This window comes from Pyricularia grisea, chromosome I, assembly GCF_004355905.1.
Source record: "Pyricularia grisea strain NI907 chromosome I, whole genome shotgun sequence".
In the NCBI taxonomy this organism is placed as follows: Eukaryota; Fungi; Ascomycota; class Sordariomycetes; order Magnaporthales; family Pyriculariaceae; genus Pyricularia; species Pyricularia grisea.
The window spans coordinates 4,035,335-4,057,006 of NC_044973.1; the positions used below are offsets into that span (position 1 = coordinate 4,035,335).

Genomic DNA, 21,672 nt, shown 5'->3' on the forward strand with positions numbered 1-21,672 from the left:
AGATAGATTCTTTGCCCTTTTTTGACACTCCCTCGTAATTTGTTTCTGCCCGATGGTGGATATCAATCGTGGTCTGCTGTTATCAACCACGATTTAACATTGAACAGTGGAGGCTCCACGGTCCGATCTACACAAGGCATAATACAACCCAACGGAGAACAAAAGAAGAAGAAAAGAGAAAATAGATGCTCACACCAAATGAATGGGCTGGACCGCTTCCAAGGCCAGGATGTGCCCTCATCATCGCAAAATACTCCCGAGTCGCAACATCGACCCGGCCCGCCCTCTTCAAGACGCTTGATCAGGTTTCCACTTATCCCCCCTTTTTGCGGTCTCCGTCTCGCCCGCTGCAGGCCATGTGCTTTCTGAAACATACCTATTGTGCGCGCTCCAGCAACAATGTATCATCACATCAGGGGTATTGCTTTTTTGGATTTCGCGCACGCGCAGTCCCACTGCATCCAGTAACCTGATCGGCTTAATTTGTACTTTTTTTTGCACGATGGATGCTGACTGTCTACTTCGTAGATGCAGATTTGGCGGTCCTTCGAATGAAAGAAAACAGGAGAACAACAAATAAAATAAAAATATCAATAAATAAATAAAAAAGAGGAAAAGAGAGTAACCGGAAATAATCAACTTCAGCAGGCATACTTAGATTGATAACGACAGAAGCGGTCCGTGTCATGCAGTCCCTTCCATCTTGGCAACGTCCTACGACATACATACTGTTCGGATGGAAACGGCAACGAGCCAAATATAAACATTGGTAAGATACAAAGGTAAATCAAACAAACAGTCGATGTGTAAACAGTCAAAAAGAATGTTCCAAGTATTTTCTATCTCCGGACTAAGAAATTATATACCACGTACTTTGTGTGAGGGGTAATTGTTATGTCGGACCAAGATCGTTTCTGGTTTTAAGTAAGGTACTGACTTACCCAAAGCTAATTAAAGTAGCCATCTTTCCCATGATCTGTGTCGGGATTACAAGTGATGCGCTAAACGGGTGGTCCCTTCATGGAGCTCAATGCGCGCGATATGGGCCCAATAACTACCACCCACCCCCATTTGCTGCTGCACAATCCATCGTGGAGTCGCTGACCTTTGATCATCGAAAATGCCCCGGATGATACCCGTATCGTATATATAGTTAGTAGTTTGAAAGGAAAATAATTCCCGCATGGAACCAATAATAGCGGTGAAATGAGGGGTCTGCTAGACTAGCGATTGCAGATTCGTGCAGTAATTCCGTAGTATGGTAGTGTGGTACTTAACAGAGATCGGGGGGCATTGGGAAATACCCGCTCTTATCAAGTGGTAGTATTGGTGTTATTTCTACTACTATGGTACGTAACTCTCATCTGGTACCTTTTGGCTTACCTTGGTTGCTTACCTTTGCCACTACATGGAATGTTAGAGTTATGACATCCCACGCAGTTTGTTAGTTACTACGCCGTCTGCTTTATGGAGGGTAAGCCAAATTCAGGAACAACTTTCGTCTGAAACACGGCACATGATCTAATTTGTACTTGGCTGCAAATCGTTTTCGGTCATCTGCAGCGCTTACCTACCACCTTGCATACCAGATAAAAACCTAGATACCATAGCAAGCATGGGCATGGTATACGAATTGAATGACTTGGTATATCCTAGTATACAGGCGCTCATCCCTTCTAACTGAGAGGCATTTTTATTTAGACATCCTGGGGTGTGGGATGCGAAGAGAAAGAAGTAGAAAAAGGCTACTTGTCACATACTGACTGTTTTAAGAAAATTCTAAATTTCATCCAGAATTGACATCATATATTGACATCATATGTATAATCACACTCTCACTGGTTTTTCAAATTCATCTAAACTGGCCTCGGTCGAGTTTAGTTTTCCTCGGATGTCGTCGGGACCTTTACCTGAGCTTACTCTGCTAGACACGCTTCAGTCCTAGTCCTAGTCTAAAATTAAATCACGATATATGTATTTTCGCCTTTTTGCCGACTGCCGGGACTATCATACCAAGTATCATTTTAGCTTCGCCCTTTCCCCTTGTGAGGCGGACTATTGTCTCTGGTGCTATACGTAGTTCAAGTGACAGCGGCAGAGCGGGGCAGTTTGTAGGTGGAGCTAATGAGAGCTTGCTTCATTTAGGCCCGGAAAACCTACGCTTTGCCTGACCTTGTCCGATTCTTAATATCTACCGTACTCCATAGGCGCGGCTTGACTGCTGACATAAGTCGTTGAAGTCGCTTACTGCATTTGAGCCTCTCTCTTTTAGGCTAGGGAGTGACGATTCCGACCAACATCCATTTGTCTTGACCATCGCAGCCTACTGCCGTGCCGGCATCCAGAAATGGCAACGCAAGAAACTTCTCTCCCGGAAGAACTTCGACTGGCCACCGCTGCCCATGTCAAGTACGTCCAGAGTCTCGACACGAGAAAGGAGGATTATGAGTACTGGTTGACAGAACACCTGCGGCTCAATGGTGTTTACTGGGGTCTCGTGGCGCTTCATCTACTCGGCCAGCCAGATGCTCTACCACGGGATGCGACTATAGAATTTGTGCTTTCTTGCCAGCACGACAATGGTGGCTTCGGGGCTGCCCCGGGACACGATGCCCATATGCTCTCTACAGTCAGTGCTGTACAGATACTGGCCATGGTCGATGCGCTTGACGAGTTGGACAAGAAAGGCAAGGGTAAGGGGCAGGTAGGCAAGTGTAAGTCTGCATCGTCCTGATGATACAAAATGTCGAGCTGGAGAACTTGGCGAATGGGCTTTTTGTGCTCACACGCCATCAATCTGTTTTTTTTTGCATTATAGTCATTGCCGATCTACAGAACCGGCAAACAGGCACGTTCGCTGGGGATGAGTGGGGTGAGGAAGACACGCGGTTTCTTTATGGAGCATTGAACGCACTGTCATTGCTGGGGCTGCTTGAACTGGTCGATGTTGGCAAGGCCGTCGACCACATTGCCGCATGCGCCAACTTCGATGGAGGTTATGGCAATCGCCCAGGTGCAGAGTCACACTCGGGTCAGATTTTCACCTGTGTCGCTGCACTATCGATAGCCGGCAGGCTGGATTTGGTGGACACAGACAAACTTGGCCGCTGGCTGAGCGAGAGGCAGATCGCAGGTGGCGGATTAAACGGTCGACCAGAGAAGCAAGAGGACGTATGTTATAGCTGGTGGGTGCTCAGTAGCCTGGAGACCATTGGACGGACGCACTGGATCGACCGCGATCAACTGGCTGCTTTCATTCTCAAATGTCAAGACACGGAGAAGGGTGGTATGTCGGATCGGCCTGGAAATCAGGTCGACGTCTTCCATACATGCTTTGGCCTGACTGGGCTTTCACTTCTCAAGTGGCCTGGCCTGGAGGCTGTTGACCCGGTGTATTGCATGCCAAAAGCTACCATTCAGCGCATTGTAGGGCGGGCTTAGACCTAATACATATGCATTGAAATGTGGCATAAATGCTCTTATTCAAGGTATATGGCATGCTAGTTGCCGTTTCAATTTCCTTTTCCATTCACGTTACTCTACTTTATCTTCTCTCATGTTCTCTTGCAGTTATGGCCTACGAGCAAGCTACCGTGTTCGTTAGGATAGACAAAGCGAGGGTGGATCAATAGCTTGCGTGTTCTTGTGTGTCTTGAAGTTTGATACCACGGAAAGACTCATTTGGAAAGCGGGCGAACATGCCTTTGTTTGAAGGCTTTAGCTACGAGTAAGTGGCAGCACACTAGGCCTTCAACTGCGGAACAATTGGCTAGGAAATAGGTATATATATATAACCCATTTTTACAAGCATTGAGGGTTCGTTACAATGCTTGGTTTGCGTGGAACTAAGCGTCCTATACATGTAGAATGCCTATGAGCCCATATACTTAAGCTTCATAAAACAGTAAGCATCTTGCCAAAAGACGTTCATAGGCATCCTCGTCACTTTTTTATCATTAAACAACGCCCCCTCGAGGCAACATGATACCGAGATCGCTGATAGGGTATCTGTCAAGGTATGTGAACGCTGAACAGGGTATAATTTTTCCATAGCAAGCATTGAGGAGCAAGTGTAAGTGGTGTGTTGGCAGTTTGCCGTCTGGCTCAGAAGCGAGAGAACAGGACAGGCGGGCAGGCTATCAAAGAGACCCCCATGGACAAATTCCAGGTTTAAGGCTCGCTTTTGCACTGGAAAGAAAAATTCCCAGTTTCCGTTACGTCGTACCTTCCCTGCACGGTAGACTCATGCCAGCGCCCTTGCTGCCTGCGTTAGTCCTGTTTCCTTTTCAGGCCTGCCCCCTCTCCCACTGTCTCTTTCCAAAGAAGCCTCCCAAAAGTCCAAGTTCGTTTACCCTCTTTTTCGCCAGTGGCACTCCATCATACTTCTTTCCCACGGCAGCGTAATCTAACTTCAAGTTCCGAGGCTGCCTAAGCTCGCATGTGAGTTTGCGTCACAGTCAGTAGACATACGCCTAGCCTACCTTACCTACCTGGGAAAACCAGGGCCAGATTTTACGTCACTTCAAGTGGTGCTGGCCAAAACCCATTCCTTTTGTCCCACTCCCTCTTGACAGGCATCATCGGGATCCTCCAAGCTTCAACAAGCACCTCTCACAACCCAGCTGTGGCTGAGGTTCATCTTCGGGCGGTATATACCATCTTCCCATCCCCAATCATTTACCTTTTTCATCCCAATCACAGCATTGGCGACTCTTATCAGCCGTTCCCTCACTCACCGCTCCTAAAAGTTCATCGGGGCGTTTCCATTCGCTACCAAGTTCCTTTTGTTCCAACGAGTTCCTGAAAGCACCTCGCAACGTTGTCTACATCGTACTGGTCACTTCAGCGAAAAAGGCCAGCTACACTCACGAAGAACCTACATTTCTTCACTGTTTCCTATTCACGCTTCCTGAAGCGCACAGTCAAAGAAAATATCATCTTCAGATTCGGTGATTCAAGACGAGTCTTCGAGGCTGGTGAGACGTGAAAAAGGTTAGGCAAGCTTCAACAATCGTCTCAGATCAGACGTGCAGGATCTGAGCTCGAGAAAATGTTTCTGATGAACGAACCGCTTTTCTATAGATCGTCAATACCGGGTATCTTCTCAGCGCTGCCTTGTCGACAGGGAATAAAGAAGATAGATTTGACAAGACACATCTGCCTTTCCCGCTATCAGCAACGATCACTCGCTTGCTGGCATCTTACCTCTTGACACTCCCTAGAAAAGCAATCATTCGAGGAATCGAGCAGCAAGCATATACATGTCAGCCTCAAAATCTTCGAAGTCTCGGTATTGAGATCATCAAAATCAGCAAGCCTTGATCAAGAAGTACTCCTTTCTAGGTTCTCCTTGGGTCCTTCTTGCACAACACTGCATCAAGGGAAACTGCACGAGTTTACTCCAACAGATAGGCATAAGGCAATAGTCACAAGCTCGGCACTAGACCTACAAGTTCACCTGATGCTTTGCCATTAGTTGGTGGTTCATTGAGGACAGTTTACACTTGGTGAGAGCCTCTCATTGTACAAAGTACCAGCTAGGCTGCTATTGACTTACCTCTCAGCCGATACTAGACTTCCTCCTCAACAATAAATCCCCTAGTTAAACGAACTCTCCTTGGAACTTGTCGCCACACAACCTTCTCGACGCTGCCACATACAGCTCAGGGGCATCTCTGTTACTGGTATGGTACATGCTACCCTTGAAGCTTACAACTTCACAGTGGGTGACACGCCTACCCTACAGAACGATCCCTTAGCTGACTTTTACTTAGCATAGCTAGTCCCTATTATAGCGGCTTAACCATTTGTTGAAGTTTCGACCAAGAAAGTCCTCTGAGGGCCTCCTTCACCAGAAATCCGTGCCGGTTTGCAACTGGGTGGTATAGAGACAATTATCTCCTTCTCAAAATTCAGACTTGAGAGACTGGACACTCGCTTTGTCGGACCTTGCAATCCTACTGTGAGTTTGGCCATAATAATCTCCTGAATTTCGCTGGACTTGCCTCGATGTGGCCCCTTTTACTAATGTGTCCAAAATTCTTTACACGGACTGATAGACTGCCTTATAGCCACACCCTGCTCTCTTTCCATACATGGTGTGGTGAGAGGCTAGCAAAAGGCCACCCAGAACCCTTCACGGCCACTTCTCCTCTCTCCAAGCACACAATCAAGCCTCATAGCCAAATCTCGACCAGGTCTGCCTAACCAAGCTTTCTTGATCTGCCACATCTCCAAGCTCCTTTATTACAGGCGAGCTGCTACATCTCTCAGGAGGGCTGTCATTGAGTCCCTAGAGCACGAAACAGAGGACAACATGGTATCCCGGGGTACCGGCTCTGGTCGTCGGGAGGCTGTCTCTACAGAAGAGCCAGCTATTCCTCTGTTATGCGACTTGTGTCCTAAGAAAGGCCAATTCTCCGACATATCCCATCTCTTGACGCACATCTCGTCGAAAGGCCATCTTTCTTGCAGATTCACAACTGACATGAAGGCAAAGGCTGGTGACATCAACGCTGCAAAGAAAATGCGGGATTTTGAGAAGTGGTATGCTGAGAATGGAATCGATGGTCTCCTCCAAGACCGGATTACATCCAAGGAGCGTCGAGTCAAAAAGTCTCGCAGCCAGGTAGGATTAGCCACAGTGAGTACAGAGTATACGTCAATCGCAGGCTTCTCTTACAAGCAGATTGTTGAGACTGACCTGCCGCAGACTAGATCAGCACGCTCTCAGCCTTCACGACAGGCCTCAGTCAAATCTGAGCCTGCTGAAGACATGGACAACATGCGGTGGGAGTTCGGTCCCATGCGGCTCCGTCCAACGAACTCAAGCCGTCATACTCAGCCCGTATTTGAGACACCTACTACTCGACGCACACGATCTTCCGCCCAGTTTCCAGATTTCGACAAGAGAATTGACAAGTTTGATAAGTGGGAGACCTTTGAAACGGAATATTCTGATGTGACAGACTTGGTTTACTTTGATACCACCGAAGACATATACGAATCCACCGTCAGCAAGCTCAAGGGTATCAAGTATCCCGGCATGGCTGTGTTTGATTCTGCTACCCCTGATCAGAGAAGGAAACGCAACCAACGCAAGCACGAGTCTGTCATAACCAACATGAAGAGATCTTCGGAGGCAATTGAACCTACGGAGTGTATCTGGCAAGGCATTGGCAACTTCGAACGGAGTCGCGACATATATGCCACGCCTTCCGTGGATGGCAGCCCAGTAAGTTCATAAAAGTCCCTACCCGTCATTTAGTTGTCTAGTCCCTGACATATCCTATAGGTGAGTAGAAAGGCCGAGCTCCAGGGCAACCGGAAGCGGAAGAAGCCACTCCGCCTGGATCAGGATCAGGAACTCACCAGCAAACGCCGGACCAAAGCACCAGTCAGGGCCGGATCGGCGAGAAATAACTCTGGTGTCTCTCACCGAAGCCTGTCTACAACAAACATGAAGCCAGTCTCGGACAGTTTCGACGATGATTCTTGGGACATGGATAACACAGCCCCAGACACAGGAGATGTTTTCCAAGATGATGACAATTCACGAGTCATCAGTGAGTGCATCTTTCTGGTGGTGAAATTGTCTTTTGATAATGGAGCCCCAGTTGGAACTGACGCTTACTACAGATCGGGTAGTCAGTCCTGTTCACGATACAAGGTGAGCAGACTTGTCTATATTTATGGTAAATATTCAGCTGTCTGACTGGCTCGGCTCACATGGGATAGATTCCAGTTCCATCGTCGACCAGCACTGCAGCAACTCGACAGTAACTCCATGATGGTCCCGCCCACCCAGACGCCAAAGCATATCTCCTATCCCTTCATGGGTCACACTAGTCACCTGCGCGACCTGCGGGATTTGCGTGGCCCTATCAGCCAGCCAGACTTCACGCTTGGCTACATGATACCGCCGCCATCCACCGACGGCAACAGCTTCAATCCTCTTTACATGCAGGGTCGGGGAGCAGCATACCAACAATTTCATGGTGCAGTATATGATAGCACGGATCGGACCCCTGCAACCAATTTCCAACCCATCAATGGCGGTAGATACGGATACCAGGCTATGCAGCACAGCAACTCTCCTGTCAATGGAGCTCAAGTCTGCCTCCAGCACAGCAACGAGCATGTTGACTTCCAGCTCTGAAGTTGGCCGGACAAGGCAAAAGATCAGCAAGTGATCTCAATACCATGGCATAAAGCTAAGGTCCGTTTTTTGCATCACTAAGCTACGTCTACTTCACAGCCTCTGCAGTCAATCCGAGTCTCGCCACACAGTTTCCATTTCATTTTTCCGCCTGTAATTTCATTATCGTTACATATGCCACAGACTACTTGAACATCGGTGAGAACATAATGCTGCCTGCATCCCGTGAGAGTCTGCTTGGTTCCCCTATTTCGGTTCTTCAGTACGCAAGGACCACAAATGCCTGAGCATTGTCTGAATGATTGGTACGTGCTAGCACTATTTGGAACAAATTACAAGGGCCGTAAACTGACATGGTCTGAACTTTCAGTCATCATGCCATGCCGGTTCTTAAATGACTTCCTTGCACAATTACATACTTCCTCGACCAACTGCGACGGCAAATTGCAAAGTCGGCTCGATCAGGACGCATTCTGTGCCACGATCACATTGGAGTCTCTTGGAGGATTTGCTCGTGCTCCCAATAGCTGCTTTTGGGGGTCGTATAATTCTTTTGGCCTCTTTTTATTTTCTTTCTTTCACTTCCCCTTTTTCTCTTTTTGTTCTTCTTTCCGGATTTGGCCCTTTGACTCTCCAATTTCAAGCCCCGGGTGATACCTTGACACATCGAACTTTGGTACATTGGGATTGCTGTTGCATGGAAATTTAGTTGTTCTTGTCTCGAACACCTACACGGATGTGCAAGCAATGGGGCAAAAAGCTTGTCGACGTCGTTTTAGCCTCTGGGTTCAGCATATTTTTGACGTCCTATTTTTCAATCTTCTTTGACTTGTTTCATTGCTTCTACTTACATAGTCAAAGACTCGAGATACATAGATACAATCGACAGCTTTGGGGTACAAGATCTGTTAGGATGAACGGGATGGACGCTCTGACGACTTGACAAGACATCGGGGTTCCATAATTTTTTCAAGATACAATAAATCACCTGGCTCAAGAGCGGTGGGAAACATTACACATGACTTTGATGTATTACAAGAAGAGGTATAGTACAAGACATTGTAGCGACGCATTTACATTTTTTCGCCTCAAAGCTGCTCAATACTGGACAGTAAATGGTCGAGCTGATCATCAGAGCCGTCTCCTTGACATACAGCTTCCAAGAGCTTTGTAGCACTCCTGAGCCTCCTCGTTCTAACATCCTCCTCCATTTTGCGCGACTTGCGCGCAGCCACCTCGAGTATCCTGCGAGGGATCCTAGCAAGACGGGCAACATTGAGACCGTAGGATCGATGAGCGACGCCATCGGCGACCTCGTAGAGAAAAGTGATGTTTTCTCCCACGTCATCGACCTGGTCCTGGTCATCGTTCTCGTTACCGTCCCGGGACGAGGTGAATCGCATGTGGACGTTACGGACGAGGCCGGCCCCCAGGCCCTCTGCAACGCGGGCGAGGCTCTGGTAGTGGGTGATGAAGAGGGTGAGGCAGCGGGTGTGGCGGACGACATGGTCGAGAACGGCGTGGGCGATGGCGGCGCCGTCGTGGGTGCTGGTGCCGCGGCCGAGCTCGTCGAGCAGGACGAGGGAGCGTGGGGTGGCGGTGCGCAAGATGGCGGCCGTCTCGCCGACCTCGACCATGAAGGTCGACTCGCCGGCGAAGAGGTTGTCGTTGGCGCCCATGCGGGTGTAGATGGCGTCTGAGAGGGTCAGGCGCAGCGAGTCGGCGGGCACAAATGAGCCGACCTGGGCCAGGAGGACAAGCAGGGCCAGGGCACGGACGAAGGACGACTTGCCGCCCATGTTGGGACCGGTCACGAGGTGAGCCAGGGGAGCTGGTGAGGAGAGCGTCGTGCTGAAGGGTATGTAGCCGCCGGGGAGGGTGTGCTCTGCGATGGGGTGGCGGCCGCCTACCACCGCGATGGTTGGTGGGTGTGAGTCTGGGAGGATGGTGGGCTTGCTGTAACCTGGCAAGGCTGCGACTTGTGCAAAAGAAAGCAGACAGTCCAAGATTGCAAGCGAGGAGACGGCGTCTCGCAGGGGCTGATACTGGTCTGCAATGGAAGCAAGCATGGCCTTGAAGGCGGCGTCGCAGGCGGCAGCGAGGGCCTCCTTGTGTTGGTCCCGCTCGGCGATCAGACGCACGACCTCGGGGGTGTGAAAGCGGGAGAGCTTCTTTGTGCCGCTGATCTTGGCCCACGACGCGGGAACCTTGCGGATCTCGGTGTTGGGGACTTCGATCAGATACTCGATTCCAGCCACTGTGACGTAGTCGACAGCCTTCTTGCGACCTAGGGTGGAGGCTGCATCTGATCGATGGGCATCCAGCTCCTGTTCGACGGCGGCGATGCTCATCTTCTGGGTGGTGATCTCGTCTTCACCGTCATCTCCAGTGTCATCGCTCTCGTCGCGGAAGAATTCGTACTTGTCGTTTTTGCGAGCAGCGTCGGGGTTTATCCTATTCAGGTACGAGACCACAATCTCCCGAATCCGAGGAAGCGAAGCTAGAGCCTCGCTGACAAGGGACGATTTGAAGCCGCTCTGGCTGGGGTCCTTCACGGCAATGTACTCCATCGCTATCCTCTGGAGGGTCTGTAAAACGGCGAGGAGCTCAGGCCTGGTGCACCTGCCATAAAAGATGCGGATAAGACTCCTCTCGAGGTCGGTCTTGATGCTGGAAAGCAGCCTTTGTAGTTTTTCAACCTGCGGGCCGTTGCGGTTCTCAAAGAGCTCCTCCACCGCAGCGACTCTGTCATCCAAGCGCTCTTTATCCAACAGGGGACGTCCCAGCCATTTCCTCAGCATTCTCTGGCCAAACCGCGTTCTAGTCTTGTCGAGAGCCCACAGAAGGCTGCCTTTCTCAGTGTGGTCGGTCGAGTTACGGTAGACCTCGAGGCTCTCGAGAGTTGTTCCGTTGATACACATGTGTGACCGGGTGCTGAAAGACTGAAAGTACTTTGTCAAGTCAAAGATGTGCTCCAGACCAAACTCTGTCAGATGTGTGATCATGGCAGAGAGGCAGAGAGTCACTGGTTCGGGGAGGTTCAAGACCTTGTCTAGCAACACGGCAGCTCGGTCGTCCTGGGAACTACCCTTCAGCTTCCCAGCATAAAACTTTGTCACATGTGAGGAGGCCTCTGCTGGCGTCGTCTTGCCTTTAGCAACCCTTTCAACCCTCGTCCTGTCACCGAAGACATTACTGGCGCTACCTGAGAGGTGCTTGACCAGTTTCTCGGTAGCTTTGGAAAGCTCGCCCACGATGAGCAGCTCGCAGGGTGAGATGTGCAGGAGTCTGGTCTCTATCTCGCTCCTCATGAAGCCGTCCTCGAAACTGTCGTAAATAATGTCTCCCGTAGCGGGCTGTACTGCTACTAAGCCAACATCGACCTTTTCATCTGTTCCGGATCCCTTTGCCGCTGTCTCAGTGAGGCACAAGAGGTAGCCCCCTGAGTGTGCCCCTGACACTCCAGATTGGGCATCCATTTCGCCCATCTCATCGATATAGGTGCCTTTTGTATAAACTTCGCAAAGTTTACGCACAAAGGGTGCGTTACGATTATCCCCCGCCTTCTTCAGGGCTGCCGTCTCGATCTGCCTCACGACGCCGACCTTGTGACCTGCGGCAACGAGCCTCTTTGCGTGCACGGGCAGTCTATGGACCGGTATGCTGGCCGAAGCAAAGCGGTCTAGGTGTGCTTCCGAAGGGTGCTCGTCATAGCGGAACTTTCCAGGGATGCACACTATGCTCAGCTCCTTGGCGGCTACGCGGGCATCCTCACCAAAGAAACGAAACTTGTAGCCGACCTCGACGATAAGGACCGTGTCCATGTGCTTCCTCTTGATATCTAGGAATTGAAGCTCCATGGGCGTCAGTTTGCCCGACTTGGCCCCCTTTTTCTTGCCCTTTGGTTGAGGAGGCGGTTCCTCCTCTGCCGCATCTCCATCGTCTTCTTCCTCTTGCGCGCCCGTCTCCTGGTCTCCCCGCCCGGTACTCCCCCACCTCGCCATTGCATCGGGATGGCCGAGCTTCTTGACGAACTTGTCATGAAGTTCTCGTTTCTTTCGGAGAGTGGCAGCGTCAAGCGCATCGCCGTTTTCATCGGTCTTGGTCTGTCCCTTGGGTTGGGACTCATCGTAGATGTATCTGCCAGCTCTGCTTGCGGATTTCGACGACGATTGCGAGATCCCGGCCGTATCATCAGTAGCTACTACTGATTCGGGGTCGGCCTCGGCCTCGGCCTCGGCGTCTGGTTTGAAGTCGTCTTCATCGTCGATGACAACATTCTTTGCCCTTTTGCTGGCCCTTGGTCGGCGAGTATTGCCAGCGTCGGGGTCTTGCTCCAATGGTCGTTTTCGGACATTGTCTCGCGACGAGGGTGACGAATCTACTGCACGCTCCCCGTCTTCTTCACTTGCGCCCGGTCGGGAGGATGTGGTTCTCTTCAGGCCGTTGACCGTCTTTGGCGTGAAGAAGCCGAGGAGCGAGGCTTGTTTCTTGGGAGCAGCCCCCGAAGGCCCGGCCATGATATGAAAAAAAAAAAAAAAAAAAAAAAAAAGAAAGGAAACAACAGAGAGAAAAAAGTGCGGGCAGCGTTATGTGAGCAAAGGAATGCTTACTGCCTCTAGATTGTTTTTTAAGGATTGAATATAGTCGGGGCAAATTATCGCCAGTATCATGGGCATCGTCACCAAACGGGTTTCCAAGACTCAAGGCGAAGAACGCGCCAGCCAAGCATAAAAGCGCGTAAAGTGGCAATCCAATTCATAGCGATCATTGGCCTGCCCATGCACGTTCTCACGTGATAAATCACTACCTACATATACATACATACCCCGTCAACCTTAATAGTAGTCATCCATGGCTCTTCCCTGCCTGATTCCCCTGTGCCGCTCTTCTTTAACTTTAAAATACACGACTTTCCTCATCGGAGAGTATTCATCTGAAAGATGATGTCAATTGACTGGAGCTCATGGTCTATTCATCTACAAACTCCTTTAGGATTTCAAGTTCATTTGAAAGGGAATAAAAGCAAAGAAGTAAAGAAAAAATAAGAGAAAAACGGAAAGGGAAAAAAAAAAATCTTGACCCATCCATCTAACTAGCTCGGTCAAATTACCTACCTACCTACTTCCAAACGTGTGGTGTCTCTGGTTCGGGCCGTTGTCCCTGTCCTCGATCGCCTCTATTGAGCACTACCAAGTGGTAGCGAGGGTTGTACTTTGTTTCCAGGTAGGGTTCCAATTCAGCCTAAAATGCCACTGGAGACAGTGCTTGTGGGTTCCTGCCTGGACCCATTGATCCCCAACGAAACCAAACATGGCAGAAGCGACAGAGGAATTTTTGTCTTTCTTTTCTTCAGTATAGCTAGCAAAACAGTGCTTACGCAGCTTGGCATTAAATGCTTGACTGGCCATCTTTCTTGTCAAAGTCATATACAAAGCTTGTCGGGGCTTGTCTGATCCTTTCTAGTCTTGTCTTTTCTTCTCTCTTTCCTCCATGACGGTTCCTGCCGGTTTCGGGTATTATTCATGCTCCACTCTTTTTACTAACTAAGGTACCTTACCTACCTACAGTACATTGTTTACCACGGTACCTACCGAGGTGCAGAGAAAGGGCGATGAGAGGAGGTAATTATCCACAAGAGCATTGAGTAAGGTATGTACAGCTTGTCTAACATGACTTGGTTTGCCTCGTCATGACAGCCTCCCTGTTCCTCCTTCTCTTACAGATACATCACTCACCTGGGTTCAAATCTAAATCCTAACTGGGTTGTACAGCAGGTAGGTGGCGTTTTCTTTCTTTTTCTTCAACCCCCCAATCACCTTGTTTTGTTTGGAGAATCCCAAGCAATATGGTGGCTAGGGCTAAAGATCCCGCCCGCCCTGTACAAAGTGGCACAGTGATGTGGTGAACCGGGGTCGGCGTTTCCGAGTTTCGATAGTGTCTATACTAGCAGACAGGTACCTATCTTATCTACCTACTCGGTACTCCGTACCTAGATAAGGTAGGTACCTGGCAAGCCTGGATAAAAACGCTGCGGCAGATTATCGTGCTTCATACAGGGAAAGCCATGCAACGTGTTGCGGCTGGACGGATGAGGCTCCCTTGAGCTTGCATATTACCGCATAATATGCAGGCAGCACTTGCCGTTCCTTGATGGCACCAATAGAGAGAGTCCTTTTTGGGCTGGTTATCTACTGTATTTCCTACAAATATCATTTAATGGTAAAGTGAACAAACGGTCCTATTCTTACCTACTTGGATAGCCGAGAAAAGATTGTCATTTGAATTTACCTTTCTGGATAAGCTCGGATCATCCGAAGTAGTCCAGAAACTACAGATTGTCCAAATATCTGTCGCTTAAAAACACGTGTTTTTCTGAAGAGATGATCCAATTCCGCCAAGTCAGGGCAGGTGTTCCAATGTAGCCAGATATTTAATAGTATTGCTATGTGTAGTCTACCTAGTATGTACTGTACCTACTACCTACCTAGGGCTCTCACTCTGTAGCTACTACTGGGAATATGGCGGAGGATATCAATGAGACTAATGGCTCGTCCCCCGGATTTTTACCCCTCAACTTGTCCAACCCCAAACCTAGAACTAAACATTTGGTCCGATTCGTTCTGAACTTAAATCCACATTTATACCACGGTACAACAATGATGCTGTACTATTCACGACTCGTTCGTTCTTTTCCAAAACGCTTCCCAAGCTTTACCATGTCTCGCATCAGAGACTTTGGTGGCAATGAGGACTCGTTTTTCTTTATTATCGATGACAAACAAAAAAAAAAAAAAAAAAAAAAAAAAAAAAAAAAAAAAAAAAAAGAAGAAGAAAAAGTCGGATGTACAGCTTACAAGTCGAAACTAGCAGTCGTCTCATGAAGAAGCTCAACGAACCAAATATCTGAATAAACTTGGCCACCGGATGCAAGTGCGACACGACTAATACAACCTCACCTCCCGACTTGCCACCTGACGATGATCCAAGTCCCACTGTTTGTATTTTACCGGAACGTCAAGGTACATACATCCATGTGCCGCCTATAGCTCTGTATCACCCTACCAACAAACACTCTACTTATTTTATTGGCCTTTTTTTATTCCCTCGTTCGTTCTCTCTGATTCTGCGCCCCCATTATACAGGCTCATTGCTCCAACGAACCTGTTCCGGAGCATGGATCCCCTCCTGGCTATATGGTAAATTTTCCGTTAGGAGTTCGGTTGATACATGGGTTCTGAGAAAAAGAAAATGCAACCCGCCAGTTTGGTGCTATAATACATTTTCTCGGTCCGTCAGTCCGCTTGATCTTCTTTAGCAGGATCATTTCATACATCCCCGTTTATGGGATTGTATGTCGATACTGTTCACCTTTCTTATATCTTCACCTCGTCCTCCCCATCTCAGCAGCAGGATCCTGCCTTTCTTTTCTTTTTAATCTTCAGTTCGTGCGCAATTCATGCTCAGGCCAACAAAGCTAAGTCTAGTCTTTTAAGACGTTGAACCAAGTGGCTTTGTGTACCAGATAGACTGTTTTGTTTCTTTGTCCCTCTTTTATATGTGTCCCATTGTCCAGTTTCCCGACCATCATGTCCAAGCTATTCTCCAAAAAGCCCAACGCGGGGGCCACCATCCAGGCTCAGGAAGAAGCTCCCCGGTTCGAAAAGGTTTCGTGGACCAAGGAGCCTGGTCTCCGTCAGCTCTACTTCTATGCCGTCGTTCTTTGCGTTGCCTCGGCTACTACAGGTTACGATGGGTATGTTCTTCATCTGTGTATCCATCTATTTTTGTATCTGGTCCCCTACTTTGTTGCTGACCATGTGACTATTACCCACTACAGCATGCTGTTCAACAGTGTCCAGGCCTTTGACACCTGGAAGGACTACTTTGACAACCCTCAGGGTCAGATGCTCGGCTTGCTTGGAGCGCTGTATCAGATTGGCAGCATGATCTCTATTTTCTTCGTGTAAGTTTCTGACTAACCCAGTCTATTCTTTGGGTCTTCTTTTCGAATAGCAACGATCTTTTTATGGACTGACCTTTAAGATTATTCCGACAGGCCTTTCTTCACAGACCACTTTGGTCGCAAGGTCCCTATCGTCATAGGTTGTGTCATCATGATTGTCGGCGCCGTCCTTCAAGGATGCTGTCAGAACCTTGCCAGTAAGTTCTCTGGGTGAATACGTTGGGTGTAGATGTACCGTTGTTGCGACTTTTGACTAACGTCGTCAACCCTCTTCCTGAAAAGCCTTTATGGGTGGACGTGTGATGCTTGGGTTTGGCAACAGCTTCACTCAGCTTGCATCTCCCATGTTGCTCACCGAGATCTGCCATCCCCAACATCGTGGCCGGTTGACCACAGTTTACAACTGCCTGTGGAATGTTGGTGCCTTCGGTTAGTACTCCTTCTCTCGAAATGGTCTAGATACACTGGGTTTCTCAAAGGCTAATCTTGATACCTCTATAAAGTTGTGGCATGGCTGTCATTTGGCACGAACTACATCCCCAATGAGTGGAGCTGGCGTATCCCATGCATCCTCCAGGGCCTGCCATCCCTGATCCAGCTCACCTTCATCTACTGGGTTCCCGAGTCTCCTCGTTACCTCATAGCCAAGGACAAGCACGACCAGGCTCTTGCTATGCTTGCCAAATATCACGGAAATGGTGATGCTCAGCACCCCACCGTTCAGTTTGAGTACCACGAGATCAAGGAGACACTGAAGTTGGAGCTTGAGCACAAGAACGCTAGCAAGGTGAGTTTGACAATATCTCATACACAGAATGGTTTTCCCTCTTTCCCCCTTTGCTATTACCACTCCGCCACAAGAAGCACAAGGCACTCACTAAACAACCTCTGCCTAAAAAAAAAAACACCCAGTACTCCGAGTTCCTGCGCACAAAGGGCAACCGCTACCGCCTCGCCATCCTGATCTCTCTCGGCGTCTTCTCCCAGTGGTCCGGCAACGCCATCATCTCCAATTACGTCGCGGTTCTCTACGACACGGCCGGCGTCAAGGGCTCGACCGACAAGCTCGGCCTGGCCGGCGGCCAAACCGTCCTGTCCACCATCGTCTCCATCAGCATGGCGCTGCTGGTCGACCGCGTCGGCCGCCGGCCCATGTTCCTCGCCTCGACCTGCGGCATGTTCTTCACCTTTATCTTTTGGACGCTGACCTCGGGCCTGTACGAGGAGAAGGGGTTGGACGGCGCCCGCTTCGCCATGATTTTCTTTATTTGGGTCCACGGCATCTTTTACTCGCTCGCCTGGTCCGGCCTGCTCATCGGTTACGCCATCGAGGTCCTGCCGTACAAGCTGCGCGCAAAGGGCCTCATGATCATGAACGTCTGCGTCCAGGCCAGTCTGACACTCAACATCTACGCCAATCCCCTCGCGTTTGAGCACTTTACTGGTCACTTGTGGAAGCTGTACTTGATCTACACTGTAAGTCTTTTTTTTTGTCTCTGTCAGAGGGACATCCGAATGAGAGAAAAAAAAAGAAGCGAGAAAAGAAATGCAAAAAAAACAGAACAACACACTGAATTTGTTCCTCTTCCCCCTACTATAGTGCTGGATTCTCGGCGAGGTCGTCTTCGTCTATTTCATGTACGTTGAGACCCGCGGCCCGACCCTCGAGGAGCTGGCCAAGATCATCGACGGCGACCAGGCCGAGGTCGCCCGAGTGGACCTCGACAGCAAGGCCTACTCAGAGGACCACATCCTTGGCCGCAGCAGCACCGAAAAGGTCCCGGGCCGTGCCGCCGTCTGAGCAGGATCAGTCGAGAAGTAGACGGGAAGATTCTATTTGTCTCTCAATCGCCCGGACTTGGAAGCTCGGGAGGGGGGAATACTTATGACCTGAACTTTTTAAGAACAAAATGACCTCTTCTGTATGAGACGAGAGGCTCTGTCAGTCCTCTTGTTCACTCTGTCCGCTGTTTTGGGCATGATTTTTCTTTCTTCATTTTTACGCTATACTTGGATATATCACTTCTTGGACTGTAGATGATTAATGTGATACCTTCTGTGTTTGTCTTGCACTACCCTGAAAGACTTTACAAGAAATAAATCTCTAGCCTAGTCGGGTCATCATGTCTTCATATAATTGTACCCGACAAAATACTGTCTTATTTCCCTATTCTAGCATGACTAAGCTAGCAAACAGGCATATTACCAAATCAAGACAAACCAACGTCTTAGTTTTTTGCATGAGCAACCAACACGCCGCTTGGATATATTTGCTCTACTAACAGACACCCCTCGTCCTATCTTTTCCGTCACTATGTCTACTGATAGCGGCCTGCCTTCTCTGTTCTGCCCTCCGCCTCCGCGCCGGCTGGTAGTCCTGTGCCGCCGCTCTAATCGCTGCCTCCTCGGCTTCGGCGATGGCTTCAGCATCTCTCTGTAAGCCTTCGAACCCTTTGAGATCAGCCAAAAACCGCCGCAGCCTGAGACCTGTCTGGTTTCGAATCCACGCGTCGAATTCCTCGTCGCAGGCCGCCTCTATTGCCAACCTGAGCCCCTTGAGAACGTCTCTGTCGCAAATATCGCGGTCCCGTTGGTCCACAAACGGCTCATGAGGAGCAAGAGGAAGCTCCTTGCACTTTGGCGGCGCCCCTGGTTGATCTTCCCAATCTGACTCGTTTCCTCCGGTTTGGTCTTCCAGTATCACTTTTGTTGCCACCGTAACAACGCTATCAGGAGCAGTCACTGGGGAGAGTGGATTGTCAGGCTGGGCAGGGCTAGGAGAATCCTCCACAGAAGCCTTGAGCCCAATTCGAGCTTCTTCCTCTGCCTCTGGCGTTGGCTCCGTGATGCTTATAGTCGGCGGGTCACACGCTGGCTGCTTGGTATGAGGCGGCGTGACTGAAGGCAGAGTGGGTATTTTGGCGGCACCGGCGGCACCGTCCAGTGCTTCTAATTTATGCACAACTGCATCAAGGGCATCTTCAAACGATGAATCGGTAATAATTGCGTATTTCCAGGTGTGTGGTAATTTCGGGGGTGATCTAGCGCTCACGCGCTGGTACTTTGGGCTCGATTCCAACACTATTTCTGCTGATTCCTCTGCTTGTTTTGGTGCTCTTTTGATTTGTCTGGCGTCATTGGTATCTTTGGGCCCTGTATAAAAAGCCTTCTGCTGTTCCGGAGGTGTCTTGGGTAGCGGCTTGTTAAAATCCATGGTCGATGATGGGGATGCTTCGAGCTCTTCAGGGATGGGAGAAGGCTGTTGGCGAGTGAGGGATGAGCGAAGTTCAGGCAAAACTCGAGGTTGACGTTTTACGCCTGTAGTCCTAGGTGACCCGTTGCTTGCCGACTGCGAGATTCTTTGGCGAGTTACAGTATTTGGCCTGTTATTTAACTTGATACTCTGAGGCGGTGGAGTGGCCAGGACCTCCTCCGTATGTTGAACCGATAAGCACTTTTCATGATCCGGAACCGCCTTCTTGGCTGAGGAAATGGCCGGATGCTCAGTCAAAATCTGCCCAGGGCCTGATCTCTCTACGGATCGCGCTGTAGATTTCGCGGGTATGGGTGGCGCCTTCCAGGATGGCTTTCTCCGGGCCATGCTGCTGGGACCGTTCTTGTCGACGATCCCTTTGGCCGGACTGCTTGAACTTGGCGTAGCAACCTTCTCAGTGACTGGCCGATGCCCCGAGGGTGAATTACCTTTGTGTGGAGAAGTGTGCACCGCAGTAGGAACAGCACATGTAGGTCCATGATGAAGTTTAAATTGGGGCGCGTTCTCGTTATTCTTCCCATGAGGCTTGCCATCAGAGGTCGAAGTCTCAGACGTCTGGTAACAGAGCCATGGCAGTACTTTGCGGGGAGATGCCGGCTTTCTATCATTCTCTGGGGTGGGAAATATATCGTCCGCCAGTAGTCCTGGAATGCCGCTGGGTGGAGTAATGCGGATATCAGATGAGCTGCTTGACCCCTTGCCGTTTGGAGACTCCCCAGGTCCCCGTGCCACGCCTTCCAATTGAGAGGCCGTGGGCATGCCTGGGGGTTGTATGACCCGTGTACGAAGACTGTTCTTTGGGAGGTGAGAGGCCTTTGAGTGGGCAAGTTCTTTTTGCTCCTTGGACGTAACCGCAAGCCCGGCCGCGGCAAACTCGCATCGGTAGGGTACGAGCGCGCTGACTGTCTTGAGTGATGGGCTAGAAGGTAATGCCCCTGACGAGGAATCGGAAGGCTTGGGATGAGCAGCATGATACCTTTCAAGCTCCTTGGTAAAACGGTTTAGTTTCTTTCGCTTGCTTGACGATCTCGACTGTGCCTCTATCAGAATGGAGGATGACTTGTCTGATCTCTCCGGCGATATGATTTCGGAGAGCCTGTGTTGCTGAGAAAGTGTGCGGGATACAGAGCCCCAGACCGTGGGATCAGCCAGGCCGAACCTCTTTTCTCGCTTTGATGTCGGGAGTGAAGACACCAAAGCAATATGCTCACGACCTTGGTATCCTGTTCTCTGTTCGTCTTGGCCTTGGGAAGGAGCAGGCTTGCGGCTGATGATCGGCTGTGTCACTCGAGGCGTTTGGGGTTGAAAATCATCAGTCGAGGCTGTGCCATCGTAGCCCATTTTGCTGTCGAGGCGCCCAACGTGGGCATACTCTGAATGTGCCACCGGCAGGACTTGAAACCCGACGGCGGCATTGTGGGCAAAGTCTATGCAGGGGCGAGAAGATTGAAGCCAAGCAAGGGGATCAGTTGACACTTCGGGCACCTGCATCAACGAGTATTGGCCTTTGTCGGTGTCAAGCGGTCCCGATCCCTCTCGAAGGGTTGGCGGAGTGATGTTGTCGTTGCGTGCATTAGGTGGTATTGGGTGACTGATCTCGAGGGGCTTGCCCCGTACATGATGAGAAGCGGCGACGGGGTTATCGTCCTTTGAGCTGAGAATATGCCGAGCGACCCAGTTATGCAGCCTCTTGGGCTTCTCGGCCTCCTTACCCCGGTCACACTCAGACCCCTTCCGGTTATTTCCCCCGGCCACTTTTGATTTCGGAGTTCGGTTGCGTTTGGCAGCGAGAGAAGCGGTACCACTGGTGGAGGACCTGATGAACGAAGTCCTGGCCTTGACCCTGCTCCGGCGCCGTTTCCTAATGACATTTCGCTGATGAGGTCGTGGCTTAGCGACAGCACATGAATTCAACGGGGACGGATGGTGGAGGTGGAGATTCCCAGCAGCAGAGCGCCTCTTTTTTGCAACGGTTGTTGTCCCGACCAGGGACGCTGGCGAGTGGTTGGGATCATTGTGAGGGGCGTTGCGAGAGGACCATACACGGGGCTTGAAGCCAAACTTGGGAAAATGATGCGAACTTCCTTTCTAAGATAAGTTAAATGCAGGCATCGTCCATTATTCCAAAAAAGGCGATTCCAAAAATCAGAAAAGAAAGAAAAACAGAAAAAGAAGTGAGGTCCCAAGCAGAAGGTCGCGTCTCCCCTTTCAAAGAAAGGGACAAGGAATCCAGTCAGCCAGAGGCGAAATAAAATTGGTAAAAAGAAGAATATG

General features: G+C 49.9%; 5 protein-coding genes across 5 annotated transcripts; 3 read left to right on the top strand and 2 right to left on the bottom strand.

The window, feature by feature from the left end:
• Nucleotides 1-2,256: 2,256 nt before the first annotated feature.
• On the top strand, nucleotides 2,257-3,441 carry PgNI_06273 (uncharacterized protein; the record flags this gene model as incomplete). Its single annotated transcript, XM_031126298.1, has 2 exons — nucleotides 2,257-2,714; nucleotides 2,819-3,441. Exons 1-2 carry the CDS (start codon nucleotides 2,348-2,350, stop codon nucleotides 3,439-3,441), a joined length of 990 nt encoding a protein of 329 aa, XP_030982223.1. The 5' UTR covers nucleotides 2,257-2,347.
• Nucleotides 3,442-6,252: 2,811 nt separating this feature from the next.
• PgNI_06274 (uncharacterized protein) lies at nucleotides 6,253-8,158 on the top strand (the record flags this gene model as incomplete). The annotated part of the gene is made up of 5 exons (XM_031126299.1): nucleotides 6,253-6,643; nucleotides 6,713-7,234; nucleotides 7,295-7,565; nucleotides 7,639-7,669; nucleotides 7,738-8,158. The coding sequence occupies exons 1-5, from the start codon at nucleotides 6,317-6,319 to the stop codon at nucleotides 8,156-8,158; spliced, it is 1,572 nt and encodes a 523-aa protein (XP_030982015.1). The 5' UTR covers nucleotides 6,253-6,316.
• Nucleotides 8,159-9,246: 1,088 nt separating this feature from the next.
• Nucleotides 9,247-12,678, bottom strand: PgNI_06275 (uncharacterized protein; the record flags this gene model as incomplete). Its single annotated transcript, XM_031126300.1, has 1 exon — nucleotides 9,247-12,678. One exon carries the CDS (start codon nucleotides 12,676-12,678, stop codon nucleotides 9,247-9,249), a length of 3,432 nt encoding a protein of 1,143 aa, XP_030982016.1.
• Nucleotides 12,679-15,143: 2,465 nt separating this feature from the next.
• On the top strand, nucleotides 15,144-18,181 carry PgNI_06276 (uncharacterized protein). The gene is made up of 7 exons (XM_031126301.1): nucleotides 15,144-15,914; nucleotides 15,999-16,124; nucleotides 16,218-16,321; nucleotides 16,407-16,553; nucleotides 16,628-16,911; nucleotides 17,037-17,600; nucleotides 17,725-18,181. The coding sequence occupies exons 1-7, from the start codon at nucleotides 15,748-15,750 to the stop codon at nucleotides 17,923-17,925; spliced, it is 1,593 nt and encodes a 530-aa protein (XP_030982209.1). The 5' UTR covers nucleotides 15,144-15,747; the 3' UTR covers nucleotides 17,926-18,181.
• Nucleotides 18,182-18,305: 124 nt separating this feature from the next.
• Nucleotides 18,306-21,413, bottom strand: PgNI_06277 (uncharacterized protein; the record flags this gene model as incomplete). The annotated part of the gene is made up of 3 exons (XM_031126302.1): nucleotides 18,306-18,310; nucleotides 18,408-21,259; nucleotides 21,370-21,413. The coding sequence occupies 3 exons, from the start codon at nucleotides 21,411-21,413 to the stop codon at nucleotides 18,306-18,308; spliced, it is 2,901 nt and encodes a 966-aa protein (XP_030982013.1).
• Nucleotides 21,414-21,672: the final 259 nt, after the last annotated feature.

Bases quoted from the DNA above. Each gene is read 5' to 3' on its own strand.
- PgNI_06276 (XM_031126301.1), top strand. From the start codon at position 15,748: ATGTCCAAGCTATTCTCCAAAAAGCCCAACGCGGGGGCCACCATCCAG. The intron at 16,912-17,036 runs GTGAGTTTGACA...AAAAACACCCAG, and splicing joins AGCACAAGAACGCTAGCAAG to TACTCCGAGTTCCTGCGCAC. The intron at 17,601-17,724 runs GTAAGTCTTTTT...CCCCTACTATAG, and splicing joins AGCTGTACTTGATCTACACT to TGCTGGATTCTCGGCGAGGT.